This window comes from Onychostoma macrolepis, chromosome 22 (assembly GCF_012432095.1).
Source record: "Onychostoma macrolepis isolate SWU-2019 chromosome 22, ASM1243209v1, whole genome shotgun sequence".
Classification (NCBI taxonomy): Eukaryota; Metazoa; Chordata; class Actinopteri; order Cypriniformes; family Cyprinidae; genus Onychostoma; species Onychostoma macrolepis.
Genome location: NC_081176.1, coordinates 34,155,840 through 34,181,133, shown reverse-complemented (window position 1 = coordinate 34,181,133; position 25,294 = coordinate 34,155,840). Strand labels below are relative to the sequence as shown.

At 36.9% G+C, this 25,294-nt stretch overlaps 1 protein-coding gene across 1 annotated transcript in view; it reads right to left on the bottom strand.

Annotated features, from left to right (window-relative positions):
• The window catches only part of ip6k1 (inositol hexakisphosphate kinase 1), a 48,835-nt gene that overhangs the window by 15,359 nt on the left and 8,182 nt on the right, over positions 1-25,294 (bottom strand). Inside the window, exon 2 of the mRNA XM_058761238.1 lies at positions 3,763-4,172. Coding sequence (XP_058617221.1) covers positions 3,763-3,991 — 229 coding nt within the window. The 5' untranslated portion in view covers positions 3,992-4,172. The remainder of the gene's footprint in view (positions 1-3,762; positions 4,173-25,294) is intronic.

Here is a 25,294-nt window from a genome sequence, read left to right as displayed (position 1 = left end):
AATCATTTATTATCACTGAGGCAACAAACCATGTTAAGTGTTTTCTTTATGGGAAACATTCACAGGGGATAGAGTCAAAGCAATAAAACACACAATTTTTTTTTTTGGAACCTGTGATACTTTTTTCAGGAATCTTTGATGAATAAAGGTAAAAAAGAACAGCATATTCAAAATAGAATATGAATTTCTAACAATAGCTATGCAAGCACTGTTAATTGCAATGCATCTTTTTTCAATTTGTGGAATTGAGCATGCTTTATGTTTCAAAAACTATTGTCATTATTCTGCTTCCATTGACATACCCCTTTGCATTCAATGCAATTTGGATTTCGCACTAATCATTCAACTGAAACTGCTAATTTTTATCTTCTTCAGAACATGAAATCTAAACTTGGTGGTGGAGTGATAGCAGCAGTGTTTTTGGATCTAAAGCAGGCGTTCGACACTGTGAACCATGAGGTACTTCTTTCAAAGCTCACACTTTTTAATTTTTCTGTTGAAGCTATTAAATGGATGACTTCTTATTTAGCAAATAGGAAGCAAAGTGTGCATCTTGGTAATAGTCAATTAGTGACTATTACCGAAATTGTAATATTGGAGTTCCTCAAGGATCAATTCTGGGCCCTATCCTGTTTAGTTTGTATATTAATGACTTGCCGCTGGTCTGTTCATCTGTTAGTATTCAAATGTATGCTGATGGCACAGTTTTATATGTGCATGCTAAAAACAAGCAGCGAACATTCTAACTGAGTATTGGTCCATGTTTCAGATTGGCTGAGTAACTCATATGTGCATCTGAATATAAGCAAAACTGTTTGTATGTATTTCTCACAAAAACCGACAGTGATTCCTCATCCTGATGTATTTGTTAAAGGAGAAAAGCTCAAGGTTGTTTCTGATTTTAAATATTTAGGAGTAATTTTAGATTCCCAATTGACATTTCAAAAGCATGCCAAAAAGGTAGCCAAAAAATATTAAATTTAATTTGGCAAACTTCAGGCATATAAGACCATGCTTAACAATTGAAGCAGCAAAACTTTTCATGCACTCTATGATTTTTTTCTCATATTACATATTGTTTTACTAGTTGGTCACAAGCAAGCACAACAGTTTTAAAATTGAATCTCTTTACAAACAGACGCTTAAAATATTTGATCAGAGGACTAACAGTTATCATTATTGCAATATAGTTCAAAAACATCATTTATTGAGTTTTGATAATATAAGATTTTTAAGATTTTAAATGGTTATGCACCTCCCCCACTATGCCAGTTTATAATGCAGAAGGATAATAATGGCGGTCAGTCTTTTCAATTAGAGCCATTAATTATTGGAATACTCTACCAACTGAATTAAGGAGTAGTACAAATTATTGAACATTTAAATATAAATTAAAGAGATTGTTAAAAGCAAGTCATATTTGTAATCATGTGTAATTTTTTCTCTCTCTCTCTCTTTATGATATTGTCCTTAGTGTTATTGTATGTAATTGTAAATGTTATTGTATGTGTGATAATTGATAACTGTATTTCAGATTTTTAGGTTGCCTTTTTAAAATCTGGCAAGGGGCAACAGATGAAAATTAGCCATTGAGGCTAACTCTGGCTTATTTACAGTATTTTACGGTTGTAGTGGACAGCACATTCCAGGGCCCAGTTTATGGCGGGGCCCCTCTCTGACCACAATAGTGGACAAAGGTTTGCTAAATTTTTATTGGATCTTGGTGGACTAACATAAGCAAACTATCCAACGCCATCAGATAAAGATGCCAGGACAACAGCCAGACACCTCTTAGAGGGCAAGAAGAAGACCTTTGGTAAAAAGCCCGGGAAGGACAGGACTTCTCATTGGTCAAATACAGTTTCTGCCCTTCACCCACCAACAGACTGATTCCTAAGGTTTTGGCCTGTGACTGCCATAAAAATTCCTTAGGACCTCTGGATGCAGCAGCAGTGGATGAAACAAAGAGAGATCACAAAGTTCCATCCAAATCCATTCATAACTATGTTCTCAAACCTTAAACTGATGCAAACTACAACACACACATCCTACTTATTCAGAGAAATAAGTATTCTTAGTGACAGCGACGTGTAGTGCAACATCTTACACAAACTCAGCTGTTGATGGACAATGAATGCATGCATGACAGTTCAATCTTCTTCCATCATGTTTGGACTTAATGTGTTCGTAACATTGCCAAAGGTATTCTGGCTGTGGTTTGGTAAGTGAATGATGCATTGGTAAAACATTTGTGACACTCTTCTAACTTTGTGTTTGGACTATGCAAATAAGTTCCACAGGAGGAAAGAAGGGTGGGCCACACCGTGTCCCCCCACTCTGATGGAAACAGCCAATCACAGCATGGAAATGGAAAAGCGCCAGATTGCAATCTCCTCCTCATCGAAAAGAGATAAAGGTACCTTCCCAAAAGACACTCCTTGTTCTGAGTCTGAGTCCTGTTACCAGGAAGACAGCAACAGATCAACCAAGTTCTGAGCCTTCGGCCTGTTACAGGGAAGGCAGCAACAGATCAACCAGATCTGAGTCTCCGGCCTGCAAGGGTGAGACACTAACAGATCAACCAAGTTCTGAGTCTCTAGCCCAAAGAGGCAGAAGACACACAGACATCTGTAACAAGGTTAAGCTCCAGCGAGCCAACCTTCACTCCAAGGTACCTTGGCTTGCGTGTTCCAGGCTAAGCACCTTCTGCACCTACTCCAGGGCCACATCTGCGTGTTCCAGATTCTAGGACCCTTTGGTGCTCCAGGAGATCAGCATCCTCCAGCGCTTCGTGTTCAAGGCTGTCGAAGCGGATTCCTGCTCCTTTCCCCACTGCATTGTTACCAGCACAACCAGTGGATGAAGTCACCGCCACCGGACTGCTCACTCGACCACAGAGAACGTAACTATCACTTATCCAAACCTCTTCCAGAGACCTTGGCATTGTTGTATATTATCAGTATATGATTTTTCTAATTTACATTAGACATTATATAGCTGATTGCAGTTTATAGCAAATCTTTCATGTATTTGTTTGATGCATAATAAGGTTCTTCACCTTATTTCTTTCAGAGTAGCAACAGTTTATCTTTCCAGATAACGTAGCTCTGACATGGCAACACCCAACATAATCACTTGCATTTTATGCACTTTATTCCTATTTCATGTATGGTATTTGTTTAGTAGTTGTTTAGTGTATTTTTTGTTAATAAATTCTATTTTATTACACTTGTGTCTTCCTTGTGTTGATGATACAGAAAGAGGTTCTACAAGTTAGAGATCCCACCAATCTTTCTTATGTGATGTACTCATAACCACACCTTAAGTGACACATGATCCAAATATCATAACGTCATTGTTGACGCGAGTACCCATCACTACACCATTTCGCCTCCCTAGGTTGGCGAAAGCAAAAATCACTACACGGTTGATTAATGAGCATTGTCCCTGTTAAATAAATAAATTCAAATTCAAACATATAGCATCATTGCGCATCGGAGTTTGAGTCCCGGCTCGCGGACCTTTTCCGATCCTGCACCCCCGCTTCCCTTCCTGTCTACCGACTGTCATATCATAATAAAGCTAATGAATGCCACAAATAAATCTTTAAAAAACACTGCTTTTGGAATTAATCCACCATCTTCAACAACTAAACAATTTCAGTTTTCTACACATTGAGTCATGTCTCGCAGTTTTCCAGCATCTTTTTAGACCACGAGTCACCTTAAAAAGAGTGCAATGCATCCAGATCATCGGTCTTACCTTTGTACTCAGGGGTGAACTCCTTCATCTCTGGCGGCAGGGACTCGTAAAAGCGCTGCTCGCGGCTGATGAGCGGCTTGCAGACGGTGTGGTCGTCGTAACGCATCATGCTGGTGTGGCCGCCCACCTGGTGAATGAAGGGCTCCAGGGGGACCCCGGCGCGGCTGCCCTGCCCCTGCCCCTGGCTGGCGCTGTGCTTGCCCGCCTCCATAGTGTGCGGGACACACATGGCGTTGGAGGGCCGCGTGGAGCTGGGGGCATGGGCTCGGGCGCGCAGGCCTGGCGAGCGCGGGGTGCACGTGGGCGGCTGAGAGCGCACGCTGCCGCCGGGAGGGGGAGGAGCCAGCACGCTGAGCGCTGGGATGATCAAGAGCGCCGGGAGCGCTGGCGAAGATCCTTAATGCTGCCTCCTAGAGGAGAAGGAGAAAGATCGCAATTTAGAAATAGTGACTGAATAAAACATACTGGTAGCATCAAATATGGAAGTGACCGAACTTGCTTGACGTGCAAGAACATATCTCACTGGTTCCTTCGGAAGATCAAACGCACCTTTCAGACTAAAACCTTCTGTCTACCATAGTTGATGAGCTCTAAGCACTCTGCCGTTAAAGTTTGGGATCAGTTTTTCTTTTAAGAATTTAAAGAAATTAATACTTTTATTCAGAAATGAAAAAGTGATAGTAAAGACATACCTATTGTTAGAAATTCATATTCTATTTTGAATATGCTTTTCTGTTTTAAATTTTGTTCATCAAAGATTCCTGAAAAAAGTATCACAGGTTCCTGAAAAAAGTATCACAGGTTCCAAAAAATAAATAAATAAATCAGACTACAATTTAATTTTACATTTTAATAAATCAACATATTAGAGTGATTTCTGACAGATCATTTGACACTGAAGACTGGAGTAATGATGCTGGAAATTCAGCTTTGCTTCACAGGAATAAATTATATTTTAAAGTATAATAAAAAAGAAAACTGTTGTTTTAAATCATAATAATATTACACAATATTACAGTTTTTTTTCTATTTTTGATCAAATAAATGCAGCCTTGATGAGCAAAACATACCATTTTGAGCATACATTTTGAAGCACCAACATTTCTGGTGAATGGAAGGGCAGAAACTGTTAATATTTTGAATACCTGTGTTTTGAAGATGATCGAAAGTTTAATGGGTTTGGAATGATATAAGGGTAAAGGCCCGTTCACACCAAGAACGATAACTATAGAGATAACGATATTACCGTCCACACCAGTGAATGATATCGTCTGTTTATTGCGCGTCTCCCACTTTAAATTCTCGAGCTCCTTATAGCAGGATGGAATGTAATGAATGTAATATAAAAACATTAAATTAACTAAATTAACTAAAACTAAAAATTTATTTGAAAATTATACAACAAAAACTGCATTAAAAATGTTTCCTTACAAAAAGTTTTTTCCAAGTTACAAAGCAAGTTCTTGCATATACAGTGAGGAAAATAAGTATTTGAACACCCTGCTATTTTGCAAGTTCTCCCACTTAGAAATCATGGAGGGGTCTGAAATTGTCATCGTAGGTGCATGTCCACTGTGAGAGACATAATCTAAAAAAAAATATCCAGAAATCACAATGTATGATTTTTTAACTATTTATTTGTATGATACAGCTGCAAATAAGTATTTGAACACCTGAGAAAATCAATGTTAATATTTGGTACAGTAGCCTTTGTTTGCAATTACAGAGGTCAAAGCGTTTCCTGTAGTTTTCACCAGGTTTGCACACACTGCAGGAGGGATTTTGGCCTCCTCCACACAGATCTTCTCTAGATCAGTCAGGTTTCTGGCCTGTCGCTGAGAAACACGGAGTTTGAGCTCCCTCAAAGATTCTCTATTGGGTTTAGGTCTGGAGACTGGCTAGGCCACGCCAGAACCTTGATATGCTTCTTACAGAGCCACTCCTTGGTTATCCTGGCTGTGTGCTTGGTCATTGTCATGTTGGAAGACCCAGCCTCGACCCATCTTCAATGCTCTAACTGAGGGAAGGAGGTTGTTCCCCAAAATCTCGCAATACATGGCCCCGGTCATCCTCTCCTTAATACAGTGCAGTCGCCCTGTCCCATGTGCAGAAAAACACCCCCAAAGCATGATGCTACCACCCCATGCTTCACAGTAGGGATGGTGTTCTTGGGATGGTACTCATCATTCTTCTTCCTCCAAACACGTTTAGTGGAATTATGACCAAAAGTTCTATTTTGGTCTCATCTGACCACATGACTTTCTCCCATGACTCCTCTGGATCATCCAAATGGTCATTGGCAAACTTAAGTCGGGCCTGGACATGTGCTGGTTTAAGCAGGGGAACCTTCCGTGCCATGCATGATTTCAAACCATGACGTCTTAGTGTATTACCAACAGTAACCTTGGAAGCGGTGGTCCCAGCTCTTTTCAGGTCATTGACCAGCTCCTCCCGTGTAGTTCTGGGCTGATTTCTCACCTTTCTTAGGATCATTGAGACCCCACGAGGTGAGATCTTGCATGGAGCCCCAGTCCGAGGAGATTGACAGTCATGTTTAGCTTCTTCCATTTTCTAATGATTGCTCCAACAGTGGACCTTTTTCACCAAGCTGCTTGGCAATTTCCCGTAGCCCTTTCCAGCCTTGTGGAGGTGTACAATTTTGTCTCTAGTGTCTTTGGACAGCTCTTTGGTCTTAGCCATGTTAGTAGTTGGATTCTTACTGATTGTATGGGGTGGACAGGTGTCTTTATGCAGCTAACGACCTCAAACAGGTGCATCTAATTTAGGATAATAAATGGAGTGGAGGTGGACATTTTAAAGGCAGACTAACAGGTCTTTGAGGGTCAGAATTCTAGCTGATAGACAGGTGTTCAAATACTTATTTGCAGCTGTATCATACAAATAAATAGTTAAAAAAATCATACATTGTGATTTCTGGATTTTTTTTTTTAGATTATGTCTCTCACAGTGGACATGCACCTACGATGACAATTTCAGACCCCTCCATGATTTCTAAGTGGGAGAACTTGCAAAATAGCAGAGTGTTCAAATACTTATTTTCCTCACTGTATCCTGCATATAAATATGGTTGTCAATCCAGACATGAAAAAAAATGGTTCAAATTATGACTGGGTCATAACTGAATTTGTCAATCATTTCAACACAAGCTCAATGAGCTCTGCGCTCTTGTGAAAACACCCATTATAATCAGTGAAGCTGTCTACACTGCACACTCTTATTTACAATGTTTGTTTAACACTTTGTTGCTTATAATGAAAGGGTGTGGAATAGTCGGTGATGTGCACTTACTGAAAAAAACAGCATTTAGAGTGGTTCTGAGTGCATTCTGACTAACTTCAACACCTGATTGGTGATTGCGTTTACACACTCAACAGACATGTCTGTGATGGGCTACAATGCTCAACGCTGCAATAACATGCTCTAAATTCACAGAAAAAAGAGAGTACTTACTTGAGAGTAAATAAATAATGACAGAATTTTCATGTTTGGATGAACAGTTTAATAGACAGAATATAACAGCTTAAACTGCCTGGACATCAAACCGCACACCGGCTAAACAAAACAAACAGAGGTTTATGACCTTCCATTACTGCACTTCGAGAGCGTTTCCCAGAATGCTGTGCAGCCCTAGAAACACAGCTGGTATCTGCTGATCTCAGAGCCTTTATTACATTAGCCTGAGTTCCATCAGCTCAAAGACACACAGAGCGGCACCCATCTCTAACAATGCCTTCAATCTAATCCTCGTTTTACCCAACACGCGTTCGGCTCTCATCAACTATTACAAGAACAGGCAGATGAGTGCTTCACATGCCCTCAAAATTGAAGCCGTCTTTGAAGTCTAGATGCAATGAGTCTGATGCCTCAGGAAGGCTGAGCTGCCATCGACTGCTTCATTCAGGTTAAAAGATCCTTAACTGAAGTATTGATCCAGCAGTGCCTAAACATGCATTCCAGGCATTTGTGATAAAGCCCCACTGGACATGTTTGAGTGTGAATTCCCACTGTCAGCTTTAGCTGCTCTATCGTTTTAAGTCAATGCGCTCGCACCTGCTAGAGATGTGCAATAAGACATTCACTCACCCCTGCTAGACAGAAGAGTTCATCTGAAAACAAAAACAAGGGGTTTTTCTTGTATTTGGCTGAGCAGGTGTTGGGTGTCTCTCTAATGTGTTAGATTTAATAGCCTATAGTCAGAATTGCATGATACAATCTCGCAAATTACATGTTATAAAGTCAGAATTGTGAGACAAACTCACAATTCCAGAAATTACGTCACAATTCCGAGAAATAAAGTCACAGTTCCGAGAAATAAAAGTCAGAATTGCGAGATATACACTCACGATTCTGACTTTTTTCTAAGTTTTTAACTTGCAATTATGACTTTTTTTCTCTGAATTCAGAGAACATGTCAGTCTTTTTATCCCCCTCAAAATTGGACTTTATAACTCGCAATTGCGAGAAAAAAGTCAGAACTGCGTGAAAAAACTTTCAAAAAAATTTTCAAGAAAAAAAGACAGAATTGCGAGTATATCCTGTAATTCTGAGGGAAAAAAAGTAAGAATTACTTTCGCAATAGCCTTTTTTTATTTTTATTTTTTATTCAGTGATGAAAATGGGCTGCCATAGATTCCAATACCAAATGTTCTTGCTATTTATTTGCTCTATCACAGGCCGAACTGGTCGATCCAAACAAAGATGTGACACACACTTGGCATGAGCAGTTGTTTTTGCTCAGCTACCATTTTTATGCTGATGACCTGCAAATTTACATATTTGCTTGCTCTGCATCTGCTCTTCCTCTTGACTCATTAAATGCCTGTATTGATGACAATTTAAAATCTGGTTACATAATAATGTTCTGAAATTGAATAATGATAAAGCTGAGGTTATTGTATTTGGTCCACCGTCTTTTAAAAAGAAAGTCAGAACTGAGTTTTTCTATTGATGGGACCTTTATTAAATCCATCTCAAGCTATTAAAAATCTTGGTGCAATATATGATTCTTCATTACATTTCAAGACTGTGCTGTTTGTGTCCATCTTTAGTGTGTCCTGTCTCTGGCCTTTTCCCCCCATGTCTCATTTACAGGCTTCATAATATTTCCACAGAAATGACAATTTGGGAAATGACCGTAATGCAGTTTGTGTTTATATCCGGAACATCCAAGATCATCCAAAATGTTAGTCATGTGTCAAGCTTATGCTGCACAACACACAAGTCATGCATTGCTGTTTTGTGATATAACAGCTTAACAAATAAAAACAGACTATCTGACAAGCAACAGTGACACTATTTATTACATAATATTCACAGATGACACGAGTGGTTGTTGGCTACTGTATCATATAATCACTGTATTTTATGTTTATAACTTACATGCATTGACAAATCAGTCATTGTCAGGGTTCAAAGCTCTCATACCATCACAACCGTAGAAAACAGTATGCACTTAGATAGAGGGGTCTAGTAGGTTGAGGTGTACAGTACTATCAGGGATGTGATCAATTGCTTTTTATTTATTTCAAAATAAAACCATTACAATCAATTATAGAATAAAAGCACCCCCTTCTCAATGTTGTATTGCCAGATGCATACTTGAATAGGAACTGTTCAATATTAAGAAAAAAACAATAGTAAAGAACACTACAACAATTCCAACTGCAAAGTGAAATACTTTCACTAAAAACACCAGTATCAGTGTAAAACACAAAGAACTCCAGGTATACTGTTGTTTCTTGCTGGCCTACTAATAAGCTGCTAATTGGAAATGCTGGTCCTCATTACTGATTGAAGCCATTCAAGGAAAGTAGAACAAAGCTATATGACGCCTCAGGCATCTCAACAGGACATGAGGGAGAGCGACCCCATTTATAACGCTTTCTATGCCCTACACATCCCACACAAACTCAGCACGACGACTACAAACCTGATCTGTGAGGTGCTGTTTCAGTCCAGCATTTCTTACATAACCTCACGCATCTGCTTAAGCCTGTCAGGATAACTACTTTTTGTTGGGCTATATATTACCCTAGAAATAAGTGATATTATTGTCATTTTAAGACCATTTCATGCCACTGACTTTAAATTTTAAATAAACAAAACAAATAAATTTATACAAAATCAAACCTTTAACAAAAAATGGGAAATTCACAACAAGGTACTTTCAGTAAGTTTACTTTAAGTTACAAAAATGAACACGTTTGACTAAAAGAGTTTACATTTTCAGGAAGAAAGTCTAAAACACAAACCCTACAGCGAGTTAAGACCCATTCACACAGACAACTACAAATACAATGTTAACAATAACTATATTCGCGTTCACATCCGCAGACAATAACATTCTGTTTATTATAAGCGCGCTGCATTTTTATCGTCTGCTGCTTTAAATGCTGGAGCTCTTTAAAGCAGGATGGATTCTGATTGGTTATCAATGTTTTTATTGTTCATGAGCTGGAAATCATTCTGAAAGTGATTTTAGAGCTCTGTGTCAGTCGTTATATTTGTAGTGTGAGCTCCACTACTCTCACAGAATTAGATTGATTATTAAAGTTACTGTATATTGTGTGATACTGTAAGTCAATAAAGTAATTATCGCACCAGACCTACATCTGCTAGCCAGATTCATGATCAAAACAGCACTACTGATGCTGTGATCTCAACAGAGCTCAGACTCCCCACATCACAAGAGACAGAGCCAGAGGTCGTGAGTGACAAAAAGATATCTATTATTTCCATGACCTAAAAAGTCTTCAGAGTCTAGAAACTCGCAGCCAGCAAATCTAAATACACACTGCAACATTTGGGAGTGACAGCTGCTTTAAAGATGTGAATTCATGACGTTATCATGCTGTACTAGGGGTTGCACTGACTAGTCAAATAGCTCTACTAATTCATAGCTGACTGGCACAGAGACCTGAAGGGCAAAACAGTCATAGAACTGAAAATATGTTTGTTTTTCCCTCTTGTACTGTCAATTTTCCATCTGTTTCAAGCCATGAAGCTCTAGATCGTCTCTCAAAAGAAGACGAACGCCATATATTTGCACAGAATTTTTGGAACTTTTTCTTTGAAATTGTCTCCAGTGTTCTTAAAAACAAATTAGACAGCCGTCCTTTAATTGCCATTTTTGGTTTCATCTCAGAGTCACCCTCTGAACCATAAACAAGGTAGTGTTGTGGCCTTTGCATCATTGCTTGCTCGGCACAGAATATTGTTGTCTTGCACCTCCCCACAACCTTCTTCTATATCAGCGTGGCTTAAGGATTGAACCTTCTTTTAAGACTTGAAAAAGTCAAGTATAACATCAGAGGCAGGGGAATACTTTTTTTGAAAAAGTCATTACCTACTTTAATGATATACATAGCCTGGAGGTGGACAGAGGGGAGATATCATTCTTTTTCTCCTTTACTACTTTAGGAGTAGTTTTGTATTATTTTTATTGTTATTTTAATTTATCATTATAATTTATTCATTTTTGTATGCATGCATGTATATTTTCTTTTCTTTTTCTTTTTTTTTTCCCTGTGTAGTTGAACCTTTTTCAGATGTCCTTTTGCTTTAGTTGGGGATCATTAATTGGGTTGAGTAGGATGTTATAAAATGTAAAAGTACAATTTTGCGATACAAATTCAATGGCCAAAATAAATAAATTAATTAATTTAAAAAAAAAAAAAAAAAAAAGGAAAAACAAACAAATTGTAAGTTCTGGGCACTCTGGGTATAGTAAGACCAAAAAAAATAAAAAATAAAAATTCACTCAAATTCACTATACACCTTATTGATTATGCACACTATATACAGTAACCGCCAACTGTTTGGGCTTTAAGGTTATCTATCATCTAGCATGCTCTTACACTAATTTAAATACAGAAAAAACATATGCAGAACAATTGATGAAATTAAATTAATATTTATTTTACATAATATTTACTAAATTTGTAATTTGAACATGAAAAAATAGGGAACAAATTATTTCAACTTGATGAAAAATAAAATGATTTATTTAGCTGCCATCTTCTTGATTCCTTAATTACATTATAGAATTTTTCACAAATAATTGTTAAAAATTTTATAAAAAGGCTAACTAACAGTGCATTGAGTAATCTGGTATGTTTATGCACACTGGGAAAAGGACGGGCTAATATGACATGAATACGACACAGCGGCAAACTGGATATAGTGCAGCTTTATTAGAAATCAAGGATTTGAGATTTTTCCCTCATGCGTGTCTAGTGTCAGCACAACCCTCCTGTTCACATCCAATTTAGGGGCCAATTACTACACAGAGTGCACTTGTTTTCATGCATTCTAAAAATGCACACTTCAGAGGATCTCACTGCTGAATTCAAAGTTTGCAAGGTTAATTAAAGATAATTAAAAAGGCCAAACATCGGCTGTTATTTTGCCCTTGGTGATACATTAGTCAACCGCTAGAAATTAGCATTCAACATTTGTCTCTCTCTTCCACCAACAGAGATCAAACATTTCAGATCAATTTTGCACTTCAGCTTCTCATCTTATTTTCTGTCCAATCAGATGCTCTCTAGAATCTGAAGCCTCCCACCCAAAATATTCAGTAAACACACAGATCAGGCCTGCAAACATAAACATGCTGCAAACTCCTCCACCTGCACTTCACCATGTCCAATTACAAAGTCAAAGAAAAAAAAAAAAAGAAATGGAATGACACGAGGCAGAATTTTCTCCTTTTCCCTTTAAATACTCAGCACATGAAAACCAAACTCAGCAGTATTTGTTTCAGAACAACCAGGGAACTTTGAAGGCTGGCTCATCTGCCAAATGTTGTTTGGGAAGAGACTCACAAACAACATTAATCTGCTCTGAAGACTTTCCGCCGTGCCTGAAGGGAGACTGCCCCCACAGTAAATGAGATTTGTAGGGCTCGTCTGCTTACATCACTCGTCTCTGTATCAGTACAAGCATCAGCTTTAGTGGCTATTTAAGGGCTCATCTTCACTCAACTGAGCATTCATTCACCTCAGTCTTCTGCTTTATTAGCCAAAACCTCTTCTTTGAAGGGCCGTGCACCAATTATTAAACATGAGAAAAAATTCCAATGATATAAAAGCACAAAGACAAATTATGCCCTAATCTTAACATTATTTGACCTTGATCAAATAATTTCTCAAGTGTGATCAGGTGAGTTACAATTGCATTTCAGCTTCGATTTTGTTACAATTGAAGACTATAAAACTCAAAGAATGCTTCACCAGGAAAGAACTAAAGTGCAGCAATATTTGTAAACATTACAAGACTGACATACTGACTAGCAAATTGTCATTGGAATGATTCATTTGTAAACAAACAAAAAGCCATTCTGAACTTAGATGAATGTTTTATATCCTTATATATTACAACACAGCCCAAACTATTCACTAAACAGTTGTGCCACTTTTGCACATGCTATCTCAGAGCGAAACACCTGGTATCTCATTCACCCACACTTCAGTTTGAGCAGGCGCTACACATGCAAACAAACAGCACCATCACTGAGCGCAATTCAATCTCAGTGAACAGATATTTCCTTCATCCCTCTGGGGTCTGAGGGGGTTTTTGGGCCTGGATAAGGTTTGACAACCCCTGACATTTGTGCTTTTTTCAGTTTCTTATAAGCATATTCACGGCTAAAGTCTGATTACACTGTATTCAGCACAAACTGGGCTACAATAATATGTGAGCAGCATGTACAACTTTGTGTTTTTGAGAAAACAATGCTTGGATAGTGAAAAAATAAAATTTGCAAGTCACTGAAATGAGACCATAAAGGCCCATTCACACTAAGAACAATAACTATAAAGATAACGATATTAGCGTCCACACCAGCGGACAATACCGTCTGTTTGTTTTAAGCGTAAGCTCATCTGCTACTTTAGATTAGTGGTCGACCGATTTTTCAAATATCGGCATTGGCCGATCAGTTTTTCTGTTTGGCCGATGTGTTCGTGGCAGGACGTTTATTTTGACGGTGCATTTTGAATGACTGATTAATATTTAATTTCACAAACCTTGCAGACTTATTCGAATCTAGTTGAGATATTGTGAAGTGTGCATCTGTATCCTGCATGATCGCGTGTTCTCTGTGTGACGGTCGGTCCGTGAATGCGGACAGGAGGAGAGTTCAGCTTCACTGGAGATGCGTGATCGACAAACTTTAAACTCGTGATTTTAAATTATGCTGCACTTCATGCTTTTGCCCACTGTCATATTCATGTAATTTTCACTGTGTGCTGTATGTGTGAGTGTAAAATGAGTGTTACATTGGCTTTATTTGAAAAAATATGATTCCCAAAGCACACAAACTTCCCAGAATACTGAGTGACCTGTTGGTTACACACAGTGTTTACTTCCTTTTTAATTATATTTTTATTAAATATTTATTTGTGAAAAATATTTTTTCATTTAAAGTATAAGCATGTTTATTTTTACACATTTATTTTTAACCCATTTACAAATTTCTTAAATATTAATTAAAATTATATCGGCTTTATATCGGCCATCAGCCACCCTACTTTCCAAGATATTGGCTGTCAAAAAACCAATATCGGTCGACCACTACTTTAGATTATAGAGCTTGTTAAAGCAGGATTGATTCTGACTGGGTGTCAATTGTTTGTATCGTTCCTGAGCTAGAAAAAATCGTTTTGAAAGTGATTCCAAAGATATTGTTTCTCTGTGCCTTTATCGTTACAGCTGTAATGTGGACTCTGCTGTTCTTTAATATTGAGAACAATATTTAGAACTATATCTTTATTATTATCTTTATTGTCTTTGGTGTGAACAGGCCTTAAAACACAGAATATTTGTTCACAAGACTTTTGAGAACCGGATTAGAGTTTTTGCTCCAAAATGATGTGAAAATCATCCTGTTAACTCATTCACAGAAAACAACATATTGATTTAACTTTTGTAAGACATGATGTGTGTTAGAAAGGCTGTATGCGAGACAATGCCTATGAATATTTAGTGATTCACACCTTATATACAATGGGCTGATAAGTGAGGAATGTGACTGAGGCAGACGAGAAAGAATGTGAGGAAATTAAAATATTTTATTTTTATTTTTATTTACACAATTTAATTAAAACATACTTAATGAAGGTCAGAGTCACATTATTGAGCACTCTGATCAAAGCACAGAGACTTGAACAGTCGCGCACCTTTGTGCCATTGCTGACAATACTGTAGATCCCGTTCAACTGTTAAAATAAGTAAACCATACCTGGTATTTACCACATTAATGTAGAATATCAGCCTAATGTAACAGCTTCTGATGTTGGTACAGCACTCTACAGATTGAAAACAACAGCAAGATCTGCTTATTTGCTCCAAATGAACTTAGTCTCATAATAAAGTAGATATGTTGTTGTACCTTACAATAAAGACAGTCTATATGTGCAATTCATGATAAAGCAGCATCCACACAGGTACCCAAATAGGAAGACACTTGTTCAATCTGTAAAAATAGTCACTTGTTTTTGATACCTATACTCTGAGAGACCAAAAATAATTTATTTTGTCTTCTTTTCATTTATAATACATTCCTCTCACATTCCACTAATCTATACAACACTGATGCATACTGGAAACATCTTCACTCCCCAGTAAAGATAGCAGCTCAGTAGCTCAGTATTCTGAGAACTTCAATATATACTGTATGTACTTTCGATATGAGTTTTACAATCATCTGTACGGAAACAGTGGGCTCACACAACCCTGAGGATCATTTCTGATTAAACGCATCACGTTCTTCTTCTGAGGTAAACACAAGGCTTATTTCCCACAGTGTATCTAGATGAATCTTGCTGCTTTGTTTATGGAGGTGATTTGGGCGTTTACAGGTTTGTTTGTTTTCTTTATTTTACAAAAGCACCACGTTTTGTTGTTGTTGCTGTGAGTGTATACAGATAAAGTAGACCGTTTACAGTTACGAATGATGTATTACCCTTATCTGTACAATGAAAATTACTCCCTCATTTAAGCTCTTTTCGTCATTATCAGGAAAAAGTGCAACTCAAAACATCAATGTAATGCAAGTGTTTTATGAAAAAATAACTTCAAAGTACAACTGACACACATTGCACAAATAATGTAATATTCAGAATGAAATTGATTTGACTGAATTTGATTGGATGAGAACAAAACTTGAACTGAACTGAGGTGGATAATAACAAATGTCGGTTACACTTTACTTGAAGGGGTGTGCATAAGACTGAAATGACACCTTCATAATCATGACATGACATGTCATGAATATGAAGGAGGTTTTACGCATGTTTATGACAACTGTCATTAAGTGTCATTCACTCAGTTAATGCAAAGATCACATTGTTTGAGATGTCTTTGTTATGGGCTAGGGTTAGGTGTAAGGGTAGGGTAGGTCAAATAATGTCATCTTTGCATTAAAAATGACATAACTGAGCGAATGACACTTAATGACAGTTTTCATAAACATGCATAAAACCTCCTTCATATTCATGACATGTGTCATGTCATGATTATGAAGGTGTCATTTCAGTCTTATGCACACCCCTTCAAGTAAAGATATTGTTTCTCTGTGCCTTTATCGTTACAGCTGTAATGTGGACTCTGCTGTTCTTTAATATTGAGAACAATATTTAGAACTATATCTTTATTATTATCTTTATTGTCTTTGGTGTGAACAGGCCTTAAAACACAGAATATTTGTTCACAAGACTTTTGAGAACCGGATTAGAGTTTTTGCTCCAAAATGATGTGAAAATCATCCTGTTAACTCATTCACAGAAAACAACATATTGATTTAACTTTTGTAAGACATGATGTGTGTTAGAAAGGCTGTATGCGAGACAATGCCTATGAATATTTAGTGATTCACACCTTATATACAATGGGCTGATAAGTGAGGAATGTGACTGAGGCAGACGAGAAAGAATGTGAGGAAATTAAAATATTTTATTTTTATTTTTATTTACACAATTTAATTAAAACATACTTAATGAAGGTCAGAGTCACATTATTGAGCACTCTGATCAAAGCACAGAGACTTGAACAGTCGCACCTTTGTGCCATTGCTGACAATACTGTAGATCCCGTTCAACTGTTAAAATAAGTAAACCATACCTGGTATTTACCACATTAATGTAGAATATCAGCCTAATGTAACAGCTTCTGATGTTGGTACAGCACTCTACAGATTGAAAACAACAGCAAGATCTGCTTATTTGCTCCAAATGAACTTAGTCTCATAATAAAGTAGATATGTTGTTGTACCTTACAATAAGACAGTCTATATGTGCAATTCATGATAAAGCAGCATCCACACAGGTACCCAAATAGGAAGACACTTGTTCAATCTGTAAAAATAGTCACTTGTTTTTGATACCTATACTCTGAGAGACCAAAAATAATTTATTTTGTCTTCTTTTCATTTATAATACATTCCTCTCACATTCCACTAATCTATACAACACTGATGCATACTGGAAACATCTTCACTCCCCAGTAAAGATAGCAGCTCAGTAGCTCAGTATTCTGAGAACTTCAATATATACTGTATGTACTTTCGATATGAGTTTTACAATCATCTGTACGGAAACAGTGGGCTCACACAACCCTGAGGATCATTTCTGATTAAACGCATCACGTTCTTCTTCTGAGGTAAACACAAGGCTTATTTCCCACAGTGTATCTAGATGAATCTTGCTGCTTTGTTTATGGAGGTGATTTGGGCGTTTACAGGTTTGTTTGTTTTCTTTATTTTACAAAAGCACCACGTTTTGTTGTTGTTGCTGTGAGTGTATACAGATAAAGTAGACCGTTTACAGTTACAGAATGATGTATTACCCTTATCTGTACAATGAAAATCACTCCCTCATTTAAGCTCTTTTCGTCATTATCAGGAAAAAGTGCAACTCAAAACATCAATGCAATGCATGTGTTTTATGAAAAAATAACTTCAAAGTACAACTGACACACATTGCACAAATAATGTAATATTCAGAATGAAATTGATTTGACTGAATTTGATTGGATGAGAACAAAACTTGAACTGAACTGAGGTGGATAATAACAAATGTCGGTTACACTTTACTTGAAGGGGTGTGCATAAGACTGAAATGACACCTTCATAATCATGACATGACATGTCATGAATATGAAGGAGGTTTTACGCATGTTTATGACAACTGTCATTAAGTGTCATTCACTCAGTTAATGCAAAGATCACATTGTTTGAGATGTCTTTGTTATGGGCTAGGGTTAGGTGTAAGGGTAGGGGTAGGTCAAATAATGTCATCTTTGCATTAAAAAAATGACATAACTGAGCGAATGACACTTAATGACAGTTTTCATAAACATGCATAAAACCTCCTTCATATTCATGACATGTGTCATGTCATGATTATGAAGGTGTCATTTCAGTCTTATGCACACCCCTTCAAGTAAAGTGTTACCCAAATGTCTTCTGCAGAGCTGCTTTATAGCCGAATCTAATTTGTTTCATAATTCAGCTTTTTTTTATTACATTGATATAGGTATGTATTGCGGTGTTTTTAATACATTGCTTCAGGTACGTATTGCGGCAGTTCAGAATTCAGACTATCACTAAAAATGAATGCACTTCATCACATCATGTTGGAAATATGCCCTACACCAAACCCAACCCTAAACCTACCCGATAGTGTTTACAAGTGCAAAACTGATATGAAAATGTATTTGTAGATGCAACCCTGTCATTTCAACTTCCTTTTACGCAGATTTGAACTATTTTATCGAACCATGGTTACACGGGATTCGAACCGGAGCTCCTCGCCTCTCAAGTTCGTCTCCGTGACCTACCGAACAAACCTACCATCTATGAAAACCCATAGATATGAAGCTGGATATGTGTGATGCTAACGTTCAAAAGCATCAGTTTTCAAATTTCTTTGTTAATCAAAACTCTGTAAATTTGTGTGAAAAGGATTAAAAGGTGATGGAGTTTTACTGCCTCTAGTGTTCATTTCTTTTGGAAACTGCAGTGATATGTACTTATTGGTACGTAGCTATTTCGTGTCTCGTTAAAAAGTGCACCCAGGTACATTTATGCCATGAGACCAGGTAGATTAATTGGTCAGCTGATGGCAAAAAAAATGTGCAATGTCTGCTCATTTGTGTTATTATTATGTACTTGCTTAATCCATTCTACTGAGGTATTTTAGATGGACAATTCTTTATACACAAATTCAGCAATAATAAGCAATCTTACAGATGAAGTGTGCAGATTCTGCACCACCAAATGGGTTTTCAAATAGGTTTCCTAAACACCCCCCATCTGCCAACATTTATGACTTTATCAGACTTTAAACTAATGGCAAAGATGCCTAATAATGACATGTGATAATGTGTATATCAAGACAATCTCTACAAAGTAGTGTCAAGCCACCATAGTTAACCTTGACCATAGTTAACTAAATTGACGAAATGAAAACATGGACAGTAATAGGCGAGCACTAGCCAATAAAACTGCTGCGTACACATTACTCCCTCCACTACTAAAATAACCATCTACTAGTGGCTTCTGCTTAGTCTTAAAGGCTGAATAATTCTGAACTAAAAATCAAGAGTGAATAATAATCATTTACATATATCAAATCAATTCAATGTGTTAAGTTGTGCATCCATTTATGTCAATAAGAATAATGCGTTAACTTTGCTGTAAACACACAGACAGCGAAACTCAAGTGCTCAGTTACAGTTTTAGTAACAGTGTAAAAACATCTAAAGTGTAAATGAGTGAAAATACATCTGTGCTAAACCTATTCTCAGCCTCTAACTTAATCACTAGCGAGTCAAATTATTATCTTTTAGCCGGTGGCTAACGATTAACGACATTATTTAGCTGCCCAGCACACAGTTTAGTCGCAAATAGGAGTGATTTACTCTCACCGTATGGCTGTCAATACAGTTTTTACTTACTGAATATGGGCTCAGATCCAGCAGAAAAACGGAGGATGCACTCGTGTCCATTTAGGATCAGAGTCCACTTTCTGCATCTTTCTGCATGCGTCACAATGGGTTAATTCAATCAGACACATCAGCTCTCATTCCAAAACACACAGCGGCAGACAGAAAAGACGTCTCAAGGACGGATCTGCTTTGACACGTTAGTGGGAGTGGTTGAGGCTGAGAAAGCTGGATGGGGAGGAGACTGAGACAGAGAGAAAGTGAGAGACAGGTGACCCCGCTAAGCCTCTTTGAATGGCCACCTGAGCATTTGCAGGCAGACTAGAGCCTCACACTGACTGCTGGCTGCAGGCCACCATAGGGTTAATTTTAGTTCTCGTCATGCCTGGATTACAAGGACAAAGTATGAATCAGGGTGCCATCAAAGGCTGGGGAGATTATCATGGCGCTAAAGGAGGTATGAGGGATCAGAGGCACTCGAGCTGTTTTACTAGTGTTCACACCACAGCATGCAGCTCTGTTTGAGGAATATAATGATGAGAACACAGTCACTAGGACTGCATGGTTTGGGGAAATCTTTTTGCTAAAAAAACTACTGACAGTGATTTCAATCTTTTGATTTTAATGTGCTTGTTTGTTAAGGGTGGAAATTTGTGTGATTATATATCAGTATAGCCATAAAATAATAATTGCTAATTATTATTACTTAAGAATAATATCATATTACTACATGAAATGTAATTATTATTATTATTATGTTATAGCCATACTGACATATAAGTGTGCACTGATATATAATTGATATTAATGATATGCCCCACAGATGCTCAATTGGGTTTAGGTCTGGAGACATGCTTGGCCAGTCCATCACCTTTACCCTCAGCTTCTTTAGCAAGGCAGTGGTCGTCTTGGAGGTGTGTTTGGGGTAGGGGTGTGCGGTATTGACAAAAAAATTATATCTCAATATTTTCTGGGATTTTTTCGATAATGATAATTAGACAATATTTCGCCAAGTGTGGTATTGTGCTGATATCTGCCATTTAGATGTATTTACACACTGTTTAATGTAGCTCAGCGGGACATGGAGTGCTCTGACCTGCAGTTACAAATATTGGTGGGATATTGGGGAAATAAAAGCACTCTGACTCTGAGCAAGTTCCATGAACCGCGTTCTCTATGAAAATAGGGAAGCACGAGGAACCGAAGGATAAACAGATTTCCAGCCACTGTATTAGCTTTACTGCTATATATGTTTATGGAGATGAAAACTAAAAAGCTGCCCCGGAACAGCTATCTGCGTGGACCATAAGCACCGATCACGTTATTATTGCAGAGCGCATATTCAGCTCATGAGTCGCCTAACCTCTACGCTCGGATCGCAGGTGGATTTCCCTCACGATATGAGTGAGAGAGACGCCGCCGGTGCGTCCAGTTTTATGTGAACAAAACTGGATGCTCTCTCTCAGATATTACAAGTGCACGTTATGCAGTGTGAACAGTGGGCACCGACCGGCAGAAACATAAATCTGCACCTATGGCATGGAGGACGAAACAAAACCTTGTCAGAGCCACAATGCGGCGCAGAAGTGTGCTTGCCGCGCATCTACATTTGAAATAATGAACCTGAGCGCAAAAGACGCGATGTGAACCGCTATTTCTTTGTGTGGGGCTCCGTTTTTATGATGAGAGGAGTAGAAAGGTTGAGAAAGCACTCCAGGTAAATTTTGAAATGTACCAGGTTTATATTATATCGATCTATCTATCTAGTTTTTTTTTCTGTTTGATAAGCAGTTAAATGTGTTTGTTTTCACACAGAGAAAAAGAAAAGTGTAAGCTTTTAATAAGTCCAAGAATAAAATGATTAATTTAGCCTACTCAACGTGTTAAAATTGATTTACAGAACTTTTTTTTTTTGCCGTTTTCTAACAGTTTGGACTTGAATAAAGACAGTAAACTTGCACTTAACCCTTTAACAGGAATTTTGTTAGACAGATATCGTGATTTATCATTATAGGATTTTCTAGAAATATATTGATTATCGCAGAATCGCTGTATCGTGATATTATCATTATCGTGAGCCATGTATCGTGATTATATCGTATCGTGAGGTACCCTGCGATTGCCAACCCTAGTTACAAATGCATAATGTTTTGATATTTTAAACATAAAACATTGAATACTGATATTTATAATTATTTAAAAAATGAAAATATACTTCAAATGTTAAATTAAAAACAGCCAGTAGGTGGCAGCAAGTCACTGTTAATAAGTGAATCATTGCGACTGAACCGAATCATTTAAATGGTTGATTCATTCAGGAACAAAACACCTTCGTGTTGCTCAGAGACGCAAAACAGTGCTGTGGCCTTTTGAAATCATTTTTTTTGCTGGCGAAATGGAGCAAAAACAGGCAATACGGTGTCTAAAACGTAAGTCTCTGAATGTTAACTAATTGTTTATTGAACTGCTGTATAAAATCAATACATTTGTAATCATGCTTATTTAAAAAAAATAAATAAATAAATAAAAAACGGCACTCTTCGTGTGATATTGACTATATGAAATGATACAAATATTTAAATTTTCTGGCCCCAATCTAATTGTGCCCAATTTGGACATTTTCACTTAGGGGTGTACTCACTTTTGTGGCCAGCGGTTTAGACATTAATGGCTGTGTGTTGAGTTATTTTGAGGGGACAGCAAATTTAAACTGTTATACAAGCTGCCACTCACTACTTTACATTGTAGCTAAGTGTCATTTCTTCAGTGTTGTCACATGAAAAGATATAATAAAATATTTACAAAAATGTGAGGGGTGTACTCACTTCTGTGAGATACTGTATATATAAATACAATATATTTTAATATAGTACTGCATTTTTATTTTACAATAAAATATTGCTAGTGTATATATATATAAAATAAATAATATTTATATTATTTTGCACTGCAACAGTAAAATTATAATAGTAACATTTATTATAATATATAATTTCTTAATTTTCAAACGCTGAACCATCAAATTTTTATTTTGACAAAACCACATGCGAGATTCTCTTTTATTGATAAGCACCTGTCATTACTGTGAACCCTAATGCTCAGAATAATTAATTGGTTTGTGAACGGCAAACTTATATTAAATTAAATTAGTTTAATTTTCTCTTTTGAATTCATGAATTCAGGGGGTCATATTGAGACTATAGTCTCTTTTTCAAATGGTCCCTGGCCAAGAAAGGCAACACTTAAAATTTAAATAAAATGAATCATGATTTACCTACAAATAACAATGCTTAATGGTCTCTATGATCTACTTGTGCTTAATGATATTGAGAAACACAGCTCAGATTGGTTTGTCTACTTCTCTTAAGAAGGCTGTTTAGACATAAACATGGGTGATCACCACAGGTCCCACTGCATATAAAGCATGAAATGCCCTCCAAAGAGCTCACTTAACCCGTGACTGGGGCGCCCGGCATGTGACTAAATTAGTTACAAATGCATGTGTATAGAAATAGTCCTGTAGCATCAATGCTGATTTACACAGGATGCAAAGAGTGCTAGATCCCGCCGTGAAGAACTTAGGGGTGTAGAAGCCATTTATTGTATTAAAGGTTTTGTTTAGTCTTATGTTTTCTTAGTGTGCTCCTCCTATAGGTGATGAGGGAAATCTGGTTATAAATCTGCATTTCCAATCCAGAAGAGCAGATATAAGAGAAACAGTCAATGATTGCAAGCAGCGTGGAATAAGGACACTTTCGTGTGACTTTTAAAGCCTTTTTTAAATGCACTTTTCCACCAAAATAAAAGCTTGAGGTTTTAGATTTTACTTTGTTTCATTTGGTCACTGAAAGAAAGTTGGAAGTCTTATTTATGCTTTTTCAAAGTGCACCAGATTGATTGCAGTAACAAGGTTAATGCAAAGTTTCACAAAATCCTGTGGGAAACGCTGTTAACCTACATAAGTTACTCCAGTCGTGGAGTTTAAAATGTAGTCTGCTAGTCACATTGCTTGCATAAAGTTTTTACTTTTGGTATTACATTTAAATATGACTGAGAATCCATTATTAGTGTTTGTGTTGTGTTTGCATTTATTTAAAATGAAAAAAAAAACAACATTTTTTTAACATTTTAACATGCACCAAAAAAAATTGCTCATCATTTTGTTATTTTGGCTATCTAAATATCACATCAATCATTGTGTTAATTAACACAAGTGTAAATTAATTTAATAATGGTACTTAAATAACTTTAGAAGTTGGCAGATCGCACTTTTGTTTTGTCCCCGATTTGTACCTTTTTCTTCATGTGTTATATTAGTTCATTTAAATATGCTGAAATATTGAGCGCTACGAACACTTCAGCATGTTATTCTTATTAAGTGAGGGTTGGTTTTTTTAAAGCATTTTTTAACAGGACTACAGGAAGGTTGCATTTCAGGAAAATGATGGCGCTGGAGACTAAATGATTCCTGATGGTTTCACACCTAATTCTTCACCTTAATTATTTTGCGGTTAATGTGTCTTTTCTTCTCCACCTGTTTTTTCTGACCGTGCTGACCCAATGAGCATTTCGCTGCCCAATGATCATGCCTTAACTTTGCTAATTCTATTATTGCATTAGTATTACATCCTTCTCATGGGCACTTAATATTTTTATTTTTTTTTACTTTCAGTCTGAGTTCAATCTCTTTTTTGACTCATTTTATCTGTAAAAGAAAACCAGCCTAATAATTCAGCACACCTGAAATAAGGAGTTTTTGACTTTCAGCCTTCATGGACAATTATATATCACTTAGAAATAGTATTAGTAATAGTAATAGTAGTTATTAAGATTGATGTGGTTTGGAATTGGTAAAATGTTCTTGGAAAAGAAATGACCAGAATATCGACTTGCCTAATAATTCTGCACACAGTGTATACTGCATGTGCTTTGTAAAAATTGTTGGGTCATTCCATGTCAACTCATTCAGAGGTCCCTGGGTCTTATTCTTGATTTTGCTATTTTTTTCTTTAGAAATTTATATTTAGAAATATAAACATGTAGAGTGATGAAAGCCAAAATATTTTTAAATGTCATGGATGAATATTTACGGAGTAATCCACTATTTTGTAGAGGGGGGTCAAAATGACAATTTTCACCTGAGATTCAGAGCCAAATTACAAGGGTGTAAAAATGACATCAGAAAGATGGCAGCATCAAAATGTTGTTTTTACAAAGAGATTAGTAGGTCTTTTAGGAAAACCTGACTTTATAGCAATCTTTGTTGCATTATGTGCCAATGGTGACCGTTTATAAATAGGAAAGGCTCTTTTCAAGTTTTTTCTCCAAAGTTTGCATGCCTATAACTCAAGACGTATTAAAAACATCTTAAAGTCCTTTTAGATTTTGTGTCTTAAACTTTTCTTTTTACATTTTCATTTTGAAGGCCCTATTTGGTTCCATTCTAGAGGAATCTCAATATGGATCCAGGAGTAAATTGTTAAAATGTACACATTTTCAGTGGTCAAAAACCAAATGTGGGTCACTTTCAGCTGATACTTTTTCTTTCTTTTAAAGAGGAATGTCT